At 40.6% G+C, this 24,351-nt stretch overlaps 1 protein-coding gene across 1 annotated transcript in view; it reads left to right on the forward strand.

Annotated features, from left to right (window-relative positions):
* The window catches only part of LOC138589795 (neural-cadherin), a 334,506-nt gene that overhangs the window by 209,503 nt on the left and 100,652 nt on the right, over positions 1-24,351 (forward strand). The window contains exon 26 of the mRNA XM_069660252.1: positions 12,221-12,498. Coding sequence (XP_069516353.1) covers positions 12,221-12,498 — 278 coding nt within the window. The remainder of the gene's footprint in view (positions 1-12,220; positions 12,499-24,351) is intronic.

The raw sequence follows: 24,351 nt of genomic DNA on the forward strand, positions 1-24,351 counted from the left end.
TTTAAACCCTATTAAGAAACCATGGTGATACTAACTTCCTGTCATTCGTTATACTTTTATTTGTTGATCTGTTCATGACTGTCCCATTTTGGTGCTTGATTGATCAAAATCATCCCTTAGATAACTTGCACATCCTCATAGTCTAACCAGCCACACACTGAATAACTCCCAGAATCCCAAATGAGCTCTCTCTGCTTTCACACTTGTTGATTGAAGGCAGCAGTTATGCTTCCAGCGATGTGTTGGCCAGTTAGAGATAAATTCCAACAAATCAAACATCTCAGTCAAAATGTAAAACAATATCTCTGTTTGCTGCATGCAGGACTGACAGTCAAAATTCTACGCACAGCATAGTACACAAAGAAATCACTTGTAAAACTAAGACATAGTGTGTCAAATATTTTGGACTCATCCTGTATAATAAACTCCTTTCAGAACAGCTGACTATTGACATCTGTATGAAGCTGTCATGCGTAAAATCAAAGCTGTTGCTTTTGTGTCCTATATTGATTTATTTCCCAAGAACAATACATTATAACTCTGAAAACATAACACTTTATATATATGTTTTGTTAGTTAAAGTCCCTAGTAGCCACTAGTTATCTAAAATCATTGGCTTTCTCATACCCATCCTTGTAAATGAGAGACACCCCGTCCATGTTGTTCGAAAGTTCAACATGGACGGCTAAAACATTAAAAAAATGATTGGATTAGATGCCAGGTTTTGATGGTATTTTCACATAATAACGCCTTATATTTTGACTGACATTTTTGTAAGTGCAGGGTTGTGAGTTCAGTGCCCGTGCCATAGTAACAACACTTCAGCATGGATGAGTCAACAAACATGTAAAAAGGCTGACACCAACAGGAAGCACAGCAGTGTGATTGTAATCTCTTACTGGGTTGAATATAAGACCTTTTATACTTTTGCAAAAAGCTGACATCGCAAAAGAGTTTATCCTGAGCCAAAAGCCTGTCACTACAGTTTCTTGACAAATGTATGAAAACATACTTGCCAAACAGTCTAGTTGAGTGGTAGTAGGCATTTAATATACTGCAGACTACAAACAACTGATTGTGCAGGGAGAAGCTTTGCAGTCTTGAGGCATCAGTACTGGAGTTACCTCCACCTTTGATTTCCTGACAGAAGACATTTTCCACTTCAGTCAGCATTTTTGCCAATTTACTTCACAGGCACATATATAAACAGTCTTGTCTTGTGATTAAGGGGCAAAAGCCACCATTATTTCACAGCATATGCAGGTAATGAGCACAGTGTTAAGAAAACAGAGACTCACTGCTGTATTCTTTGGAGCAATAGATGTCCATGCTATCCCCGCTCATATTCTGGGTCAGATTCTGGCTTGAGCTTGTGAATGGTTGCCATTTTGCCAGTTTGCTATCAGAAACATCAAGAGGTTGAATCTGGGCTCACATGTTTTTATGGAGGTGGACTTAAAGAGGTAGGAGCTACAATGGCTTGTTTCACAGGCTGAACTGAGGGGCTGCAGAAAGGGGTAGTATGCGTTCAAAAGGGGTTTTGTGACCTGTTCATCATGCCAAGCTTCTCTAATGCAGTTCCAGAGTAAAAATGTAGAGCTGGATATGAGCATAATAGGTCCCCTTTAATCATTTTAAATTGCACACAATCACATGTAGTTTATTCAGACTGCTGTTCCTGCTGTTGTTTTTCAACAAAGCACTGCTGCTTTATCCACCCACCCACCACAGTGCCACCTATTTATTATTTGAAAACAGAAGTTACAGCTACCTGACAGTCTACTTGGTATTCAGCAGTGGACAATGACTGCTGTGCTATTATGATTATGAAAGTTACTACTATCAAATGTGTTATGACAGGAAGGACTATCTGAGGCCAGTGCGGCAAGATAAACACTAACCATCCCGGTTCTGAGAGAAGTCAAATTAAAATAGCAAAATTGAACAATTTAGCTTCATTTGATCTTAAATTCTTAGAAAGCATTCATGTCATTCAAACTTCGGGCATATTAATTGGTAACAATCTCAGGGCTTCAGTGTCAAACCACCAGTGAGTCACTCTTACAATGTAAAACTAGCTTAATGATATCTGACAGATGCCCCCTAAATGACTCTGCTGACAGCTCCACATTGTAGCAGCTCGAGCTAACATTAGTTTCACAAACTGACAGGAAGAACCGATTCTCAGACTCTTATCCTGAAAGAGTCTGTTTTTTTTATAGAGATGCCCTTCAGTAATGTGCATAACTGTTTAGCTAGGAGATTCTGACTATTGTTAATTATGTGACAGTCAACTAAAGCTACTTAGCTACCTGAGAAACACCTCACTGAGAATAATGTGATGCAATCAGCGTCCTGTTTGCTCATTTGTTTCTGCTTATTTTTGAGCACAAAATGATTATCCAAGTCTGCTGTGCTGTCGACATACTTGGACGTTGGAGTATGCTTTGGAAGAGTGAGGAAAAGGGATTTAGTGGGACACTTGAAACCTTAAGCAGATCAAAAGCAGGTGCAAAATGCCCACTACACTGTTTTTTTTTTGAAGTGCCAGCACTGAGTCTGAATGATCCCCCCCTGGGTATGGAAGCATGTGAGAAGAGCTCTCTTCACAAGGCAGTGCTGGTTATTTTCCACCGGATTTTGGTAGAGCCATTCTCACCTGTCCCAATGAAAGTGTTATGTTGTAAGCAGTGTTGAGTTTTATTCAACCTTTCTATGTACAGCAGGTGTGAAAATATCTTTGAGTGTGATCACACCTTTAGTGCACTCAGAAAATATTAAGGCACTTTGTTTTATTGTTTTGGCTTTTCAACAGCGCATCTGATGTAAAATTAAACACTTTCTCTGAGGTTAATGTGCCGACATTCAGTGTGAAGATTTTTTGAGATCATTGCACAATGAGTTCACAGTGCAAAACTGGTCGCGCTTTTTCAACATAGCTTTCTGATTTTTATGACAATTTGACAGCACTGTGATCTTAAACATACAGAGGAGTAAACAAAGGTGCTTGTTGACCTCAGTTCAAAGGATCATGTCTTTCACTTCTTGAAGAGGGGACAGAAGCTAAAAAAACCCCAAATAATCAGCAAGTGCAGATAGATTTATGCTGATGTTTGTGGGTCGTGAACTTTTAAAAACTTATATGAACTGAAATAATCAATATGATTTTTTTGTCACTTGGGGGGCTGTTTTTACAGGCCTACAGTCCCTACACGGTTCATCTGATGTGGATGTGAAAACCCCCAATTAAAGTTGAGAGTGACCACATTAACTGCAGTCATTGTTTAATTTCAGAATGTGTGTGCTAAAGTAAAGTGGGAAATAATAGAAATTATTAATTAATTATTAATTACATTTGCTGTATTTCAATATACCTGTAGTCAATTCAGACCTCAAAATGTCTCATTCTAAACGGGTCAAGAGCTGTGAACATAAATCACATGGACTGACAGATAATTATTTCCATTAATCAGCTGTTTTGCTACACAAGGCAGCTTTTTGTTTGACCTAGACCTCATGAAAAATACTTGGATCCAATAAGCATCAGTTAAGACTTCTCATGAGTCATACAGTTGATATCTTAAAACCCATACATGAAATTGTGTAATAATCATTTGAAGGCCTAGCACCTGGACACTGATTAACTCATTGCTGAGTAACTGCTGTCACTGTATGAGTTTGAAAGAATAAAAACTAGCTGGCAATTTAAACTTTTGTTGAGGTAGTGTCAGCATGGGTCTCTAGCTTCCTTGTTTTGGCTCAACAGAGAGAACATCAGTTGCTAACAGATCTATAAGACCAAAGACCTGACATATGTTGAGATACTTCCTGCTGAAGTACAATGCATGTTGACCTGTCGTGGCCAAACACTGATTATGAGTTGAGTTTAATGTAAGTGTAATGTTTTTTTCACATAACATTCAAATATTCGTCGGTATGTAGAGATAATCTCAAAGGCTGAATCGTTGTCAGATTATAGCCAAAGGTTTCAGGGATGCTTTACATTCAATATTCTCCGCCTCTTGCACTCTCCACTCTCTACACTGACTTTTCTCCTGCATACAACCAAAGTCCTGTGGGGTGATAGTAGGAGCCAGTACTCATCAAACTACAAACAGAAACAAGAACTCTTCCCACACCCAAAATCCCTGGCTTTCAGGTTCTGCTTTGATCTATCTAGAATCTATTTATAGAGATTAAACCCATGCAGTCGAGAGATACACAACCATTATTTTATAATTTTTTATATACAGCAATATTTCAAATCAGAGGAATGGATCAGTAATACCTAGGTGATTACTCACACCAAACTAATTATATATCACCGTAGTGGTTGAAAAACACACACACACACACACACACACACACACACACACATATGCACTGATCAGCCATAACATTATGAAAACTGACAGGTGAAGTGAATAACAATAATTATCTCGTTACAATGGCTCCTGTCAGTGGGTGGGATATGTTAGGCAGCAGTGGAACATTTTGTCCTTGAAGTTGATGTGTTGGAAGCAGGAAAAATGGGCGAGTGTAAGGATGTTAGTGACTTAGTGGCAAGGGCTAAATTGTGATTGCTAGATAACTACGTCAGAGCATCTCCAAAACTGCAGCTCCTGTGGGGTGTTCCCGGTCTGCAGTGGTCCCTACCAAAAGTGGACCAAAAGTGGACCAAAAGGAAAACAGGTGAACCGGTAACAGGGTCATGTGTGACCAAGACTCATGGATGCATGAGGGGAGTGAAGGCTGTGAACACACAGAGCATCACAGTTTGTGGCATATGGGGCTGCAGACCATTCAAGGTGCTCATACTGACCCCTGTCCAGCAATGGAAGAAGGTGGCCTGGTCCGATGAAACACATTTTAACTCCTGTCGCTCAAATTGGTGAAACAGTTGATGCTGGTTCTGATAGAAAGGTGTCAGAAGACACAGTGAATCACAGTTTGTAGCGTATGGAGCCTTCCCACTATGGGAACAATGCAAGCCGGCAGAGGCAGTGTGATGCTTTGGGCAATGTGCTGGGAAACCTTGGGTCCTGCCATTCATGTGGATGTTACTTGACACGTACCACCTACCTAAACATTGTACCAGACCAAGTCCACCTCTTCATGGAAACGGTATTCCCTCGTGGCAGTGGCCTCTCTCAGCAGGATAATGTGCCCTGCCACACTGCAAACATGGTTCAGGAATGGTTTGAAGAACACGACGACGTCAAGGTGCTGACTTGGCCTCCAAATTTCCCAGATCTCAATCCAATCTAGCACCTGTGGGATATGCTGGACAAACAAGTCTGATCCATCGAGGCCCCACCTTACAAAGAACAGGACTTAAAGGATCTGCTGCTAATGTCATGTTGCCAGATATCTCAGCACACCTTCAGAGGTCTAGTGGAGTCAGGGATGCTTTGGCAGCAAAAGGGGGAACTACAACATCAGGCAGATGGTCATAATGTTCTGGCTGATCAGTGTATACTCTCTCTGCCTTTTCTGACTTTAATATGTTAGATTGATACAAAACGTATTGAAAAGTGCTATTTTCAATCTGTCTCCCATAGAGAATCACACTGAATGCCATTGTGTTCCACTGTATGTAGCTTAAAAACTTCCATCTTGCCCAAATCGTGGCATGTTTCCGATGGCTATATTCCTTTAATTAATGGCTCATTCATGTGCCTAATCTCATTCCCCTTTTCCCCCAAAGACCACCTCAGACTGCCACAGAAACCGCCTGTACAATTTATTAAATGGGCCACCTGGTGTGAACATTTTTTTTACCTCTTTTTTTGTGTCACTGATATATATTGGTCTCTACGGATCATCCTCCTCCTAGAATAAGCACACAGGCATTTCTGGTTTTTAGGACACGGGGAAATGGCCTGATTTAGACCATTGTCCTGGACAGTTTTTTTTCTGGGCCAACGTTGGGGGGGTGGGGGGAACAGTTATTTCTAGTATATTCATAGTCCACGAGTGTGGAACATCCTTTTAAATCCAACCCAATTTGACTCAGAACAGGAATGCACAGTGTGGATTATACGTGTAATACTTTGGCTGTTGCAGTCACGAGAAGATAAAAAACCCCACCAGTTCTAAGCTTTGTCGAATGACAAGTGTGAATAAAATCACATAGATCTTTCTATTGTTATCAATACATTCTTCATAAATAATATGTAGCACACTGGAGAGGACAAGCCGAGGGCAATCCAAAGAAGAGAGAAGCATGTCATCATTATATGGAAGAGAGTTAGAAAAACACAGACGTTTCACTTCATCACACTGACGCTCCCTGACCACAGGCCTCAGTCAGACCTCATTTCACGTTTCAGAAGTCTGAATGGAAGGAGAAGACCTGTGTTTGTGTGTGCCTCTGTGTGTGTGCATCAGCTTGAACCATAGAAAGTAGAATTTCACCAGCAGGGAGGGAGCTGACCCAGTGTCCTCAGAGGAAATGATGAGCTGGTGTGTATTTGCATTGTGTCTGTCTGAAAGGGAAAAACAGTTCAGGTCAATAATCACACTCAACCTCTTGCCTCTTTTTTTAGCTGCTCACCTGGTGATCCTCTTTCCATGTGTCCTGTTGTCAAGGAAGAAAAGAGGCAAAGTTTACGTATAACAAAGAATATGAAGTTTTGAGAATAATCATGGCTACACAGAGAAGCAGAGAGGAAGAGAAAGATGTGTTAGCAGAGGAGTCACTGTGGCTTTCAGGTGTGATTTGTGAGGAGTGCAGCCAGCGTTTCATCTGAATTCAGCCAGGTACTCCACTGAAGACATTGATCAGAATGAGATGTGAAGCGTGGCGATGGAGAGATGGAGAGGATGAATGGGAGCCGGAGAGAGTGAGGTGGGGGCTTGGGGAGCTGGTGGACGGGAAAGAAAGAGAAAGGAAATGGGGGGGGGGCTGGTGGGCGGGAGGCGGAAGATGAAGCAGCACTTATTATTAATGTTCTCAATCCTCCAGTAATGCCTCAGAAGTAGGAGATTTGAAAAGAGAAAACTTCATTCCCCACGTCTCTCCATTTCTCCATGCTCTGCCTCAATAATGGAAGTTATCCCTCAGTGTTTTCAATCCAGCATGCTTCACTTGACTTTTAATGATACTCCTTTGGTTTTGGACCTTTTAAATATCATTGGTATGGTGCTCTGATACCGAGGTTCATCTTGTCATTATATTAATGTGACCCCAAGGGCAGCCAAGAAGATTGTGGTGGCTTCTCAGTGCAATCGGAACAAAAGCCCAAGGAACAAAGCGTCCCTCTGGTCCTTTGTTGCCTGCTATACACACTGTTCTGCCTTTTGAAAGGTTCAATGTATGCCTCCCTGTACATTCCCTCAACATTTGGGACGCTTGGGGGGTTAAGAGACTCTCACGCAGGATAACATATTTAGAGTAACACATGTATTTATTTGGTTTTGCACACACTTATTATCAGGACTACAAAACATAGAAGAACACAATTCAGAGGACACCTCCTAAAAGATGAGAAGAATAAACGCAATAAAGAAGGAAGGAGATATAAATGTGTTTTTCTTTTGTAAGAATCTAAAATGTTTTTTTGGCAAACTCAGAAATAATCACTAGCAGCATTAAAGTGCTCTTTTGGGAGCCATTGAACAATATGAGATCAGTGTTGTAATTTATCTGTATAATGTGTAAACTCTGAAGTTATTTCAGGTGAAAAGCTTTATAACTACCTGACAGTCTCTGTGACACTGACTGCACCACACACCTCTCTATCCACAGAAATCTTGTCTGTGCTTCCTGCATCTGCTGCCCCCCCCCCCCACCTCCTCTTCCTCTCCACGTCTCTTCCCTCCTCTGTTTTGCAGATATTTCTACTCTGCATGTGTGTGTCTCATTGGCTTTTAATGTCAAGGATCTGAAGGATCCATTATCCTGTGCTGGGAAGGAGACAGCAAAGAACATGACCTACATTAGAGAGGAACTCCATTGACCTCACTTTACCTCCTTTTTTCAAATCCGTCCATCAGTGATGCATTTGCCTTGCATAATAAGAGTGAACACAAACTCTTACATTAAAGTAATACTGTTAAAATAATGCACTTCAGTCAGTCATTTTGAATCAGTCACATAAAATAAATCCCAATGCTGACAATTATTCATAATAAGTAGAAGAAAAAAAACACCCAAATAAGCTTTCTTTGTATAATTTTACAGCATGTACCAAGCCTTTTGATTTTCTGGTCTCTGCTACGCTTTTTTTAATACACTGCATCCATATTGCACCTTGCTATGGCCCCTTAGACTCCTAGAAATGCTCTAAGCAACATTAAGGTTTACATGTATGTACAGTACATTTGACATTTAAAAGCACTGATGTGAGGTCCCCGTTACACCAACCTGCAATGTAATCACTTTTTGCACTTTCTATACTGTCCAACAAATCGGTCCTTTCAAAGGGTAGTTGAATTCGGTCATTTAGGTTTGGTTTTTATCATGTCATCATTCAAAAACAACAACACAAAGAACACAGAAGCGATGGTTCATATATACACTGATCAGCCATATCATAATGACCACATTACATTTTGTCCTCGAAGATGATGTGTTAGAAGCAGGAAAAATGGGCAAGTGTAAGGATGTGAGTGACTTTGACAAGGGCCAAAGCTAGATGACTGGTCAGAGTATCGCCAAAACTGCAGCTCCTGTGGGGTGTTCCCGGTCTGCAGTGGTCAGTACCAAAAGTGGTCCAAGGAAGGAGAACCGGTAATAAGACAAAAGGGTAGTGAAGGCAGGCCCGTGTGGTTGATCCAACAGAAGAGCTACTGTAATTCAAAATGGTGAAAAAGTTGATGCTGGTTCTGATAGAAAGGTGTCAGCACATACAGTGCATCACAGTTTGATGGTCGCAACTTACAGGACTCAAAGGATCTGCTGCTTACGTCTTGGTCCTAGATACCTCAGCACACCTTCAGAGGTCTAGTGGAGTCCATGCCTCGACGGGTCAGGGCTGGTTTGGTGGCAAGAGGGGGACCTACACAATATTAGGCAGGTGGTCATAATGTTATGGCTGATCAGTGTAGAGACACTTAGGGTACATAGCTGGCTCAATTCCATTATAAAAGTTAATAAGAAATAGATATTTAAGGTTTTTCACACGTCTTGTGCTTATCATCGCCTATAGGCCAGTATCCAGCCCTACAATGAACAAAACCTCCTTTTACTTGTGGTTATTTACTCAATGTTTTTGTCTCAACACAGGGTGTACGAGCTAGCTAGGTCTAGTTTTGTAAGTACATGCATAAATATTCTAGATGAAATAGCTCTTATGCTGTTGTATGGGATCTGTGAACTAACAGCCCCTCCATGCACAGTTTCATCTGCAAAAGGCTGTACATACTCCTAAGTCACATTCAAGAAAAGGAAACCGATGAAAAGAGGCATTTTTCCATTTTGCAAGTCAATGAGGTGTGTTGATGACATGAATGGAAAACCACTGATATTGTTTTTTGCAAATGAACAGCTTTTACAGTTTAACTGATGCAAGACAGTCAGAAACAACACTGACCCAGAAAAGTTAACCTGTATCAAGGTAACAGTAACTGCAGTTCAGTTCATTAGAGGGAATAAGTGGAATAGAGGTGACCTGCGTGTTTAGTGAGCACAATCCAGTCACACTGAATGAGATCAAATCAGTCCAGAACATTAAACATGAAGTGAGCCTCTTTTGCATCATCACTGTTCACATAGAGTGTGTGTTATTGCCGCTCTGTGTGTGTGTGCACGTGTGTGTGCTGGGGTGTCATTGTTTGTATGCATGCGAGCCCCTGTGCATGATAAGTTCACTGATTTGTATGTAAACTTGGTAATCCACTTGACCATTGTATCTCTTACAAGCTAAAGACAGCACATCCTAATGCAAGCACACATAAACGGACACGCACAGCAGTGCATAACAACACTACAGTACATATTGAATTTCAATTTAATTTTCCTTCACAATGCTTTATCAAACTGCTCCACGCAGAGAGGCACAGTTTCCTCTCTGCTTCATCACCGTATAGCCCACTATGTCAGGAGCTAAGGCAGAAAGAAAACAGCTTTGTTTCTTAGACTGCCTTCTGTACTAAAATACATTCACACATTGGATGCACTTTCCACACTAGCATTATGTTGTTTATCCGTGTGTTGGTGTGTATGCCAGTGTGTGTGTGTGTTTGTCTGTGTAAACTGGATTAGTCAGACTGTACCTACGCATGCTTTTGCAGTAAAATTCTGCTATTATGGTACACTGCGTGCTAATGTTATGTGTTATGTTAAGTGTTAAGTGCTAGATTACATGTAATTTTCTGGATGGGTTTACTTATTTAAAGAAACATGGGTTGACAAAGTGCTTTTAACATTTCACGGTCTATTAATTTGCACTAGTAAATCAATATAACCATCAAATATGTCATCAAAATCCAGTATTAAGTTGTAAATTGTAATGTAAATTGGGATAGGTCTTGCCATCTTGCCGTTTGTTCCATTCAGACTGGACCCACATTTAGATAAGATAAGATAAGATAGAACTTTATTGATAGAAAAACAATATTACAATAGTTGTAACAGAAGTAGGCAGGAAGTAATGGTGGCAGTTAAATTGACAGTAGTATTGACAGTTATTACGTTGGAAGAACCTCTTTTGCACAAGATTATTATATATCACATTTGAAGTACCTGGTTTACATTTACATGCTGTATTGCAATTTATACATATCAGAAACTGAGGGCAGGTTCACACCAGCCTTGTTTAGTCCGATTGAACCGAACCCTGGAGTGTTTGTCCCCTCGGTGTGGTTTGTTTAGGTGGTATGAATGCTGGAATGAAACTCTGGTGCAGACCAACAGCCGGACCATGGTCCGCTAGAAAAGACAAGTCTCGGAACGTTTCCAAATGAACCACAGTCCGGATTAGATTCTGGTGAGAACGTAAACGGACTTAAAGCAGAATCAAATACAGGAAACAAACCATGAAGCTGTGCATTGTAGTTTACAGGTGCTGACATTTGAGACACGCAGCGAGATGAGTAGAGGACAGACATAGGGGAGCGATGAGGAAATAGAAATATGTGCTGACCAAACAATTTCACAAATGCTGGTGGAAACACACAAGAACACGGAGTGTTCAAACTGTTCAGTGAAAAACTAAAGGAGAATGGAACTGATCGATCTGTGGAGAAATGTCGGATAAAAGTAAAAAAAAACTCGGACAACAAAACTTTAAAGTCTGTGATCATGTTGAGTGTGATTTTCCCACTTGGAAATTCTGACCAATCAGAGAGCAGTTTCCCCGCGGATCAAAACTTGTGGTCTGCTGGTAAAAGCTGCAGAGTGAAAACAAACCAAACCCGAGGCAAAATGTAACTTTTTAACAATTCGGTCCTTGATTCGGAACAGACTTTAGGTGTGAATGTGCCCTTAGATTAGTTTGAGATGTAAAACTATGGTGTCTGAAATGGGTGTTTTTAACTAAAACAAAGTCAACCTGACAATATCCAAAAAATGAAAATAAAGATATAGACACTCATGTGGAGCCACAGGTTGATCTTTCATGTCTCACTCTTAGCTAGTGTTCAAACTAGCAGCTATGGTGTCTGAAATGGACGTTTTTAACTAAAACAAAGTCGAGCTGAAAAAGAGTCTGAATTTATTATTTGTCAGGTATGATGCAAGACTAGAGAGTCAAACTTCTAAAATTGCTTGTAACTTGAAAGGTGTTATGGTCAACTCCTTTTGGTGCAACGCTGGAATGTCAGGACATTGTTGTAAAACAGCTGCACGTGAATTTCTCAATCAGGTTGAATATATTAAACCTGAGTAATGCACAAATTATTCTAATTTGCTTCACCTGATTTGCATGTATCAATGTTTGCTATGTTGTGTTAAAATTTGCTTACTCTTGTTTTGACATAAGTTTAAATAATAATGAAGTTCAATTATTTAAAACATTTTCTGCAGAGACACGTGTTCATGAGACTGTGGTGCTTCTGGCATGTTTGTGCCCTCTGATTGAATGAGTAAGTTGAATTTGTGGGTGGATGGGGGATCATGGCCGCTACAAATGCACCTCCCACTGGTAAAGGAAGTGCCTGTTTAAAGTGAGATACTCAGGGTTCAACTCCCTGTAGCTCTAAAAGCTCTACCTTCACCTTGTGTTCCACCCTGTCAGTTCTCTAACTAGTGTCTGGTTTCTTCTGTTTCTCCATCCAGCTCCAGTCATTCCTGCAGGTCAGCGTATTCCAGGTCCGGGTAGACGAGTGTCCGACTTCAGAGTGTGCCGGGGCCGGTGGCTGCACCAGCATTTTGAATGTTCGGGACACACCCACAGTGGTGGATTGTGGGACCATGAGCCTCGTCTCTGTCACGGTGGAATCCACAGCTGTGTGCTCCTGTCCAGGCCGAGAGCAGTCCCACCAGCCCTGCAACGCATATCCCAGAAACCCCTGCTTCAATGGTGGCATGTGTGTGGACACTCAGCACGGCTACAGGTGAGTTGCAAATTAATGAATTAACAAAACTGAGCCTAAGGGGCAGACAGCGGTAACAAGCTATTAATGTCTCTAATATATTTGTGCAGATGAAAGCAGTCTGGTTTATTTTTCCTCCTTTTGAAATTCTCACAACAAAAATGTCAATAAACTGGGACAGCGATGCCATTAAGTTCCCAAATCATTTACTTGAAATTACTCAGAACTATTAAATAAATGCAATTATGCAATTTGCCGAAACTGTTTACATATCAGTGTGGTTGGTTTGATGTGGTTTGATTATACTGACAAATTATCTTGACTCTTCAAACATGGATATGTGCTATGTACTTCCTTTTTTTCCCCTGAGAGTCACTGACGAATTGATTCTAGTATTTATTTCTCAGTGAATCCCAGCGTGTAACTGTGGTTCAGGAGACCAGCAGAGAGAGTGGGGGAGAGAGAGATATGGGACAATAGGAGCAATGGGCTGGTGATGGAAAAATCACAAAGAGTGCAAAGGGTAATTCTGGACATGATTGTACACTACAATGCTCTCTGTGTGCACTTATGTGTTTTCTCGCCTCGCTCTCTCTCTTTTTGTGTTTGTGTGTTCAGAGATTAAAGCTGAAACCATGTGGGGAACTCATTTAACACTTCAGGCTATTCTTTTTATTCTGTGACTGGAGTGTCTCCCTCTCTGTTTCCCTTTCTTTCCTCACTTCTAAGTTGTTGCCTGGCTCGGGATGGTAAAAGTCTAAAGAATGGATACATGGATACATTATTTGTCGCCTTGGGGGAATTGGTTTACAGCACAATCACAAGACATTTCACCCCATACACCACAACATAAAAGTTACCACTAGATAGACTTGTACACATACCCGTACCTTTATATAAATAATGGCCTTGGCCACTGTGATGTCACCTATTGGCTTGTTGATTGCAGATTTTAAACCTTGAGTTTGACATTTTGGCTGTTTTCATCTTGTTGGTTTTTTTTTATCCAGAGGTGACCAAGAAGTAGGAGCCAGAGAGGATGGAGGGGTTTGCAAATGCTTAGTTATACATATATACAGTCTCTACTCAAGTCTAATTGAATAGCTGGCTAATGTAGCGTAAATCGGTTGATTAATTATTTAATAATTAATTAGACTAGTCATAGAATGCCTGCACTCTATATTGACGAGAATTTAACTTAATTACTTTGCTTTAATTAAAAGACTTAACCTATCATAGGTATTTAATGGGGCACCACCCTATTTTGATAAAACAGGGAAAACTTATAATTAGTTACCTAATTATTTTAATTAAATCTCATGATCTGAAGGTTGCTACAGTCTAGAATTGAGTTTTTTTCGCAGTGTACAGAGGCTTAGTACTTCACACATACAAAACACAAAACCAGATCTTTATAAATTAAGAATTTATTAACAAAACTACTAAATATACATGAGATAAATGAATATGGTGATGAGCATGAAAACGATTAATAACAGGATGAATGTGATGAAAGATGGACTGAAAATGAAACCTGTAAAGGGAGCACGGTGCAGCAGCTGAGATATTGGGAGGTATCTTTGCTAATGTTCTACTCTAACCCTTAATACCCTTAATACTACCACATCAACTCCGATATACAGTAAAGCAGAGTTAGACCTACTCTGATGAAGGAGAGGGTCAACCGCGCTGTAGGTGAGGCTTGTGGGCTGTCGGACCGGCGTGGCCTGGAGCTTCAGATAAGCCAGTTCGGTCTCTCTAGATGACGATGTGCAGGTCACTCCGTGTTGTGACTGGTACTGGATGGAGGCTGGGTGCGTCTTCTGGGCTCTGGGTTTGAGGCTTGTCAGAGCGCAAGGATTGGAGCAAAAAGAGAGAAAGCTGTTGTCTTCAGTTCTTGGAACACAGGGCTAAAATAGCTTGAAGTTTACTTGGAGCAATGTCTACTCGCAAGGCGCACACAGGCTCTGGGCCCTCTCGCGGGGCAAAACTTAAAAGATAAAGAAAGGGTTAAAAGTCCGGAGGCAGGGTGTGGCGCTCGTCAGCTGCCAGGTCGAAGAGGATGCAGGGAAAAGAGGAAGAAGCAAGAGTGTAAGAGCGTAAGAGAGAGATCTTGGGGTGTCGTCTCTTATTTAAAGGGTCTCTCCTCCCGAGGGCAGAATCCAAGCAAAACGGTGAAAAGTTGACCACCGCTTTGTCTAAAACGTTCTTATCAAATTAACTATTTCTTCCTAAACTTAAAGTAGTTAATCTCATCTATATAACCCCCTCATATTCGATACATCTGGACTCTCAGCTGCGTGTAGACTCCAAAAATCGTTGGGTTATGATACACAGAATGAGATTAAATATGAAGCATTTGGTTAATAATCATACACATTTTATTCTAAATACAAATATATAAAACAAAGCCACAATCAACTTAGTTCGTTCGCAAAATGTACATCCTGTCTCTGTGGAATGTTGAACAAACAAGGGGAGAGGGTTGTAAACCCCACTCTGATTCCATTAGTGTCCACTTTGATCCAGAGCAGAACTAGCGGTCTAGCTCTCTTCTTGGTGGGGTCATATGACCAGGTCAGGCCTGGATCAGGCCCATCCTGATGCCACGCTACATGTTTTTTTTTTGTAGTATGCTTTTAGTCCGAGTAATACTGTCCAACCACGTATCAGCAGGCTGCGTATGCAGGAAAAACGGTCCGTGTGGAGAGCAAAAGCAGGCGGAACCTAATGCACCGTAATGACATCTCGTCTCCCATCAGCAGCTATCTGATGATGATTTACCTTCTTATTAATCTCTATAAACAGACATCTGCATGCTAACAGCTAATAATCTGTTCGAGATCAAAAATTCAATTTGAGATAAATTCCATTGACGCTGTGTCATGAAAGCTGTTCAGTGCTCAGATTTCCCGACTTCCTCGAATGCATCAGAAATGAAAAACTTTATTTTTCTGTAAACAATGCAGCATGCAGAAAAGGAAGTCTTGACTAGAAGTCCTTTTATTGCTAACTGCTGGCTCCACACCTGGCATGTTCACCGTTGTCCCCAGAGGCTATATCGTCGTCAGACTGTAGGTGATGGGATCCGAGATTGATGGAGCAGTGTTAATGCTTACTGATAAAAGTTAACTATAAAGTCATTATGTTAAAAAAATAATTTCATATTTACAATTTTTTTTATTGGTCAGTGCAAACTAAAAGCTAAAAGCAGGACCAAACATTTCTGTCTACCCTTTGTAGGGTAAAAACCTTGTGCAAGGTCTCTATACTGAAGCAGAACTGACCTACATGGAGACCTAACAACTTAAATGTCTCATGAAATGGCTCTGAGATTGTGTTTATCAGGGGTTTGGGCTGATAGGTCTGACTTATCTGATGTGAACTGCTGAGATAACCTTCCCTGCTGGAAGACTGCTTTGATTTCTAATGTTGGAATTAGCTCACTTTTGCAGTAATTTAGCTCTTTCTTTGCTATTTGAGAAGCTTAAAATAATAGTAATTAAAGATTATGATTAATGATTAATCTCAGAACATTAGAGATGTGTTTGTCTGGCTTATGCATAAGTGTGTTTGTCAGCATCTGCTCTGCTCGGCTAATCCTACAGGATCCAGCTGGGGGACAAGACATAACCGTTATGAAGAAATCCCAAGTAGCTCATGTTGTCATCAAGAAAGCACACATTGATTTAGCAGGCCTGCCCTGAGGTTTGAATTCTTTCTCTTGGTGCATCAAGATCAGTAAACATCTTGTAGTGGTAGTTCTTTGCCAACATTTGAGCTCTGACAGAAATGAAGAATTCCCCATGCTGTAGCTTAGCTGATGTACCACCTGGCCTCCACACTTCTCAAGCTTTACAATGAATGATGTGCTGTTTCGTCAGGAGGTTTATTGTAGTAAATCAGGTTCCAGTTTGACTTTTCTGTTAATGCCCGAACTTTAAAGAAGCTAAAGGCATGTGTAGCCGTTGTGAATGAAGACTGATGTGATATTTTATGATGAGAGCAAGGGGGGAGAGGGATGTGAAGGGAGGAATTAAAATGGAATTTCAGAAGTGAATATAATCTCAAAGCAGATGCTTCTGAGACTTTGGAGATGAAGGCAACATGCCTGTGGTGTTTAACTGTGCACAGGTGTGTTTATGCTGTTTAGTATAGAGACAAACCCTCTCACGCATGATGTCAGTAAATAATAATATTACGCTAACAAAGACCTATGAAGCAAACAACAGTGCCAATAAAGGAAACCTTTATTTAATGCTATGGTGGTAAATATTCTAATAACACCGTAACTGCCCAGCTCTTAATTTGAAATCCCAAGTCTTTTCATACTTATTTTGCTCATTAATAACAGAGTACGTTGTTTTCACAGGTGTTTTGCATCTGTAGGTAAATGAATAAAACAAAGTTGCAGGTAGACTCTTTAATCATGCTAAAGGGAATTCTTGAACCTTGTTAAAGCTGTTAAAAGCTGTTACAGCTAAAAATACGTCTTCGTCTATCAGAGGAATAGCAGATGTGAATGTGTTGACGGTGTTTGCAGCGAGGATCAGAAGGTGTTGTTCCACTAAGCATGTTTGTGGCAGTTAATCTAATCTTTAATGTTCACTCACCTTTGAATTGTCTGGTCATGTGATCACAAACATTAGGGTACAACATGACTGTAGTTTATGTGCTCATGAACATCAGCAACATTTATTTTGAAAAAATCGAATGAACAGGTGTACGTATGCCTCCGCACCAGCGACAGCCGTGGTAGGAGGCATTTTCTTTGTGGGGTGGTCCCTCTGTATCATTGTTGTGAAAGCGATGTCTCAATTTGTCTGACCACTTGGACTCGAGGGCAAAATGAGTCGATTCCGGGTCTCATAGGTAAAAGGTGAAGGTCAAAGGCTTATGTATTTCCCATTCTTGTGAATATGATATCACAGGAAGGGAATTTTATAAAATCTGGTTCATTTTTTATTTTTGAATTTGTCTGAAAGAACGATGTCAGACTAAAATATCCTAACAAACTGTCATCTCTATTTACAGACTGTACATAGTAGAACAGTCTAGATAATAAAATCTGTAGGCAGGGACGTGGATTTTCCGGGAAATGCAAGTGTTCTGGTTTTTGTTTGAACTACGCTTGTAGTCCGATTGATATTGACCAATCACGTATCAGCAGGCTACAGCGTATGCAGGAAAAACAGTCTGTGAGGAGAGCAAAAGCAGGCGGAACGTAATCTGCCACAATGCCATCCCGGCTCCCATCAGCGTCTATCTGACGAAGATTTAGCTTCTTATGAATCTCTATAAACAGACATCTGCACGCTAATAGCTATCTGTTGTACACTGAACAAAAATATAAACGCAACACTTTTGTTTTTGCTCCCATTTTTGATGAGCTGAACTCAAAGATCTAAGACTTTTTCTATGTACACAAAAGAAGTTATTCAGAAATTTGTCTAAATCTGTGTTAGTGAGCACTTCTCCTTTGCCGAGATAAAAAAAGGAAATCTTGGCGGGAAGTCGTATCAAATACTAACCGTCACATTTACCGGTGTCCCCAAGGCTATATCATCTCAGACTATAGCCGATGGGATCGAGATTGGAGCAACTGTAATGCCCGAACTCCCCCCCGTGGATAAATAAAGTATATCTGATTCTGATTCAACTGTTTGAAGGATTAGAGAGACAAGATGTAGAAATTAGCTGTAAATGAAATTAGAGAACTCCAAAACGTTTTGATCAAAAACATGTGCGACAGAACACCAGCCCTGAGTGGTGTCTGCAGGTATCCTTTTCATCCTGCATACAGCCCAACAACCTCCAGCAGGTATGTGAGACCTGTATGTATGCAAAGGGCTCAAACCAGGGCAAACAAGAGTCTGTGAGGCACGTACTGCACCACCTGTTGCTGCTTAGTGCATTTTAAAAACTGAAGGCAACTCAGATGAGATGATTAATATTTCTCTTCTCTTATTTGGACTATGGCTGCTGGAAATAAAGCCTCTGATAATGTTTTCTTCCTGTTTGGCTCTGTCCTGGTGAACCACAGTTTGGATGATGTCACTTTATACTTGTGACCAGGCCCAGAAGTTTTCACAAAGTTCTCTAATTTGAGCTTTATTTGTAAGAAACAGAGTTACACAAAACAAATCACCTACTGAGAGCTGTTTGATCTCCTCTATGAGAGCAGAGGGGGGCTCTGGTATGAAGGTGGAAAAATAACTGGCCACAACTGGTTCATTGTTTCTTTTATGTACGCTGCAGGAGATGGAAGCTGAAAACATTTCAGCTCTTGTTTTTCAGCTCATATTGAGCTATTGTTACCAAACCTTCAACTAAACCTTGAATTTGTTTATAAACTCTTCCCACGCACTTCCTAATGATCTGATTTTTACATTCTTGGATTCATAGAAATGTTGTTGAAAGCTACTTAACTTGCTAGAGCTAGAGAAAGTCTGACATGGTCCTCTGTACAAAATAAGTGTACCTTTATTATCTCCAAATTCCCAATACTCATGCCAGGATGTGCCCTTTGCTTATTAAAACAATTCACCTCTTACATGGTTGTTGCATTCACCCTGTTATACCAATGCCAAAGCCCAACTGTACACTACCTCCATGAAGTTCATAAGTAGCATAAGTAGTAGAAGGGTTGATCTTTGACATGTTGAAAGAGAAGCCACTTTCATCGATGAATATAGACACAAAAATGTCTCGCAGATGTACCAAGGGAATAGTAGAAGGACACCGCCTGAGTGAGACAAATCTTGTTTTTTGTTATAATTACAATGGGTCAAATCCAGAGGGCAAATTTCTACAAAAGTATTCTCAAAAAAGTCTTAAAACCTTAAATTAAACTTTCAATAATCCTAAATCACTATATATAACTGTTGCTTTTACAGGAAAAAAGGAGAGGAAATGTGTACCTGCACGGACAAAGGACTTTGAATTGGTTTGGCTGAGTCGCGTCTGTTCTGCCTCCGTGCTGCTGCCTTTTCTTCTCAGTTTTTCCATCAGTCTCTGAAGGTTTTGTGAAATGACAAACTCTGAAACATAATTATTTTTTAGGCAACCAAATCACTCTAGTGAAAGAATATTAACAAAGCTATCTTCCTTTCCACTTTACCGCCTCAAATAAAAGTTTTACATTACTATTCATGGCTCCTTTATCCATCTGTTCATTGTTAAAACTGCTGTATATTTCCACCACTTTCCCTTTATAAAAGCACATGCTTCAATTTAACATTAACTGCTCAGGGACCAGGCTCACATTTTGCAGCATTTGTATTTTTGCCATTAAGTTTAAAAGACCTTTGTCAATGCAGACCTCCGAGCTGCTGATGCTGACGAGGTGCAACTGCCTTTCTACTGTTCAGAGTCTGACTCACTGATGGAGCATTAGATTTTCACTACATTATTGGCTGAGTCTTTTAGTTATATTTTTCTAGCATGAAACGTAGAAACAACCCCGTATTAGATGAAAAGTGTAGCATGTTAGCTGTCATGCATATTTCCAGTTCTTGTTTCTAATTCCTGGCAAAATAGTGAAATGAAGGAGAGCATCGTCATTAGCATAAATCACTCTGTAAACAAGGCCAAAAGCTGGGTGCGAGCGTTTCAACAAATCCTTTTAACTACAAACATGATGACGAAATAAGCTCCTTCCAGTGCTTCTGGTAGTGGAGGAGACATGATGACCCTGTTTAACTTTGTGTAATGCAGCCTGATGCTCAGTGTATCCTCAGGCTCGATCTTCAGCGGTGAAAGTGAAGGGCTCTTTGCAACCAATTAAAGGACGCACCAATGTCTGGATCTAAGCTTTTATCAGTGACTCGACTGTATCTCCATGCAGAAAATGTCTGTTATGATGAAATGAAGAGCCAATTCTCACACAAACACTGATTCATTAATAACGCTGACATCATCTTCTTTACATTGTTGCAAGCTTAATGGTAAAAAGATAAAGAAAATTATATTTGAAATGCAAAGAAGGTTCAGATATTAACTTATTACAAAGCTGCAGCTTCTGTTAGATGGTGTAACATGGCATTATATGCTGCAGGATTGAATTTATTGCCTAGCAAACAAAACTTACAACCTTTCCTGTCTAGAAGAAGCATCATCTTCAAATCCTTAATCTGCAGGGTGTTGTTTCAAATATGCAAAGGCTTCAGACCCGCTAGGCCAGTGACCAAATTAGAGAAAGTGCACCTTCTCTACTTTATTTTGACCTCTTCCCATCCTATACGCTTCGTATACTCTAGACACTCAACCTATTACATAATAATAAGCTCTCTACCTCAAGGACTACCCCCCGCACTAGCAAACACCAGGTTACAGTGAGAGGACCGTTATTGACCTGTCCAAGGAGCTTCTGTCACTTTTATCTAGACTGAATTTACAGGTAACATGGATCTTTCTCTCTCATTTTGTTGCTGTTGTTGCTGGGTGAAACTACAAATATGGCACAAAGTGCATCACTGTTCGTGCAGTGGTTCTAGTTTCACATACAAAGTGGAATTTCCACCACTAAGGAGGCAAGATGCTGCCATTTTACAAATTGATCAAGTTACAAAATGTGTTATAGCTGTAATAAGATGTCTAGTGTGCATATCATAGACTGTATAAAAAGATGGACAACATGACATCTCCCTAAAAGTGAAGCCAAAACATTTTTAGCACCCCCTGCTGACTGGCTGCAGTATAGGTCATAAAGCCCGCCTCCTCCATGTTAACAGATGGGCCATGAGTCAAAGTATAAAATCAAAATACACGTCAAATAAATGTTTCTCAAACATGGTTACTGTCTTTATATTTAGTTCTTATCATGCTGATTTACGTCCAAGTCTTCATTTTTCTGATGTTTATTTAAATTAGTTATTTGATGCTGTCAAAAGGATGATTGACAGCTCTGTTGACAAATCCGGATCCTGCGGCCGATCTGTTCTGGAGGAACGGCGAGAGGAGACGTAACTAAAACAATCACTACAGTCATTGAAGTTCCCATATCTGTGAAAGTCTGCTTCAGACCAATACAGAGAAGCTGTTCTGCTGGGGCTCTTTAGGCTTTTATTTTTTACAATGAGAACCAATGGAGACGCGTGGTCAATCTATATATACAGTCATTGGTGCATGTGATATGTAAGCAGTGCACACTTGAATCAGTGTACTGTAGTATCCATAAAAAACACACACAAAAACAAGAAAACGTGCAATTAAATGTAACTTTTTAACAATACATGACCTTGTGGAGGCTATTAAATTATGAAAATGACTGAAATAAAAAACCAACAAATTACTGGTTTCAGCTGTGCAGGAAACCAGCAAAGCACATACACATTTATCAGACTTTGATAGAATTTAGACAACATCAAAGAAGCAGCTGCTGCTTCAGGTGTTCTTTGCTTAACATGCTCAAATTCTTAATCCTGAAGCACCAACACATGCATACGTGGTCAGCCCCATACACACACACATTCTCCCTCTGAATATGTGAGAGCAGATGAACATGAAGTCTCACACACGTGTCTGCTAAGCTTTCTCTCTGTGTCTTGTAGAAGTCAATTTTACCCTTCAGCTTCATTTAATTAGAAGCAGCGAGTGAAAAGGGCAGGATTTCAGTCTGGCTGGCTGGAGCAAGCGTGTAATGTGGCTCACCACTGGACCAGAGCAGGATGACTGGCCGGATCCACGTTAAAAATCCCTGGATTACACACATGCACACAAACACACACTCACACACATTTATGAAAGAAGTGGATGGTTTTCTCCTTTTATTCTGTTTTAATCTAATCTGCCAGAAATGTTGCATTACTTTGTTTATTAAAGTGCTAATCTCGAAGATCTCGGTTTTGTTCTCTTTGGCGACACCTTGGCAGTAAACGGTAATTGCAGGAGCACACTTGCCAGATATCCAGACAGTGTTGCATGTGTGACGTCCACGGTTGGCTCCGGTTGTAACTCTTGATTTTCCTCGCTGATGGTCGCTTTTCTTTTTTAGACTGTTTGCCTTCATCTGAGACCAATCACTGCTGGGTGATGGAAAACGCGTCACTAACTGGGCACCACTTGTGATTTTTCCTGTGAAAGTTGCCACAGACACCCAGTCTGTAATACTGCAAATGCAAAGGCTTTCATCAGTGGGCCACAGGCTCAAATACCATTGTGTTACCTCATTAGGCGATGGATAGTGACTTAACAGACAAGTATTTAAATGAATGTAAATGTATGTAAATTAAGATTATTACTTTAAGCTACATTTATTAAGTTGTTCACAATGCTGAAGCACCAGACGTCTCAACAGCTATATATTATTGGCTACATGGCTCTAAATGTCATCCATTAGCTGGAGAGCAAAAGAAACACAAACAAAACTACACAATTTATTCTGATAAACAGGTGTTTATGAATGTGAATGATACATTGCAGCTTCTGCTGTCTCTCAAATATGAGCTGCTACTTGTCTTGTATGAAAAGTGAATGTGGGCCAGAATGAAAGTGTGGGAAATGTTTGTTTGTCAAGTGTCAGTTAAACGGATAACAGGGTGAGAACGAGGCAAAGCAGGTAAAGGTGTGAATCCCTTGACACCGTTGCTGTATGATTGTCACGTTTTCAATCACTCCACAGCACCCAAGCTCTGTAGCATCTGTTGTGTGATTTACCAGGTTCACAAGAGGAGGGCAGACAAGACATGGGATGTCAAGGATTGAGAAAATGAGGATAGAAAGGCAGAAGAGAGGAGGCAACGAAACAATTACAAAAGTAAAAGAGCAAAGAGAGGGTTGTAAAGCTGACAAGTGAAACAGAAAGAAACAGAAAAGCTGAAGACAAGAATGGGCCTAAGTAAAGGAAGACAAGAGGGACTGAAATTGGGAAAATAAGTGCAGAGTAGGAGAGAGAAAGGAGGAACGTAGAAAAAAGAGAAAGCAGAAGACAAGAGAAGGGAGAAGGAATAAATCATGTAGATCAGATAAGTGCTAATACAAGATAGGAGTGCTCTAGGATAGTTTTCTGCTCCACAGGCTTTCTGATATGACCCCACCCCAACACATCCACACACAAACAGATTACAGCCCAAGATTGAAAGAAGAACATGCAGATAATCGAGGGGCTTGGATTAATAATGAGATTAGGGAGAAGATGGGGGTTGGGGGTGGGATTACAGCTCCCTGGTCTGACGTTAACAAACACAATTCCCACCAGACAGCTAATGAGCAAAACAAAGCTGCCTTAAGAGGATTGTAGGGTTTGGCCATTGTGACTAAAACTATGTTTCAGATTGTCTCTCGTGCAGAGAATTAGGATGACATTGCCAAAATGGAAATTCAGTCATGGATGTTTTCCTGGTATCTAATCTTACACACATAAATTATCCACCCCACCTGCTCCAGGGATCAGCTCACCTCCATCCATGCTTTTTTTGTCCAGAAAAGTTCTCCTAATCCAACCCGTTCCTGGATTTCTCTGATGCTCAGTTGAGGTTTATATTCCACTGTTGAAAACTGGATTGAACTTAAAGTTATCTCCTCCTTCAGCCACTCTATCTCCTCTCTTCTCTCCTCCATGCTGCTTTTGCTAGATGATCACCCCTCCCCCAACTCACATGTGTGATTAATTTGTGACCTCACCTTCCCCTCCTTCCTCTCCAGTCAAGGTGGAAAAGGGCTGTTCTGCATTTTTGTCTCTCTTTTTCCCCCTGTCTGCTACACTCCTCCCACACTCTTTCCCTACTGGACAAGACCACGCTAGTGGTGGCTCAGAGATTTGTTCCTTTTCGATCTTTATCAGTCCGAGAAACCTAAGAAATCTTCTTCTTCTAAGCATGTACTCTGTCTACCTTTTTTCTTTCCAGATACTCCACTCCTCAGCACTAGGGTAAA

This window comes from Semicossyphus pulcher, unplaced genomic scaffold (assembly GCF_022749685.1).
Source record: "Semicossyphus pulcher isolate SPU_LCO1_2020_fin unplaced genomic scaffold, fSemPul1.0.p SCAF_1, whole genome shotgun sequence".
Taxonomy (NCBI): domain Eukaryota; kingdom Metazoa; phylum Chordata; class Actinopteri; order Labriformes; family Labridae; genus Semicossyphus; species Semicossyphus pulcher.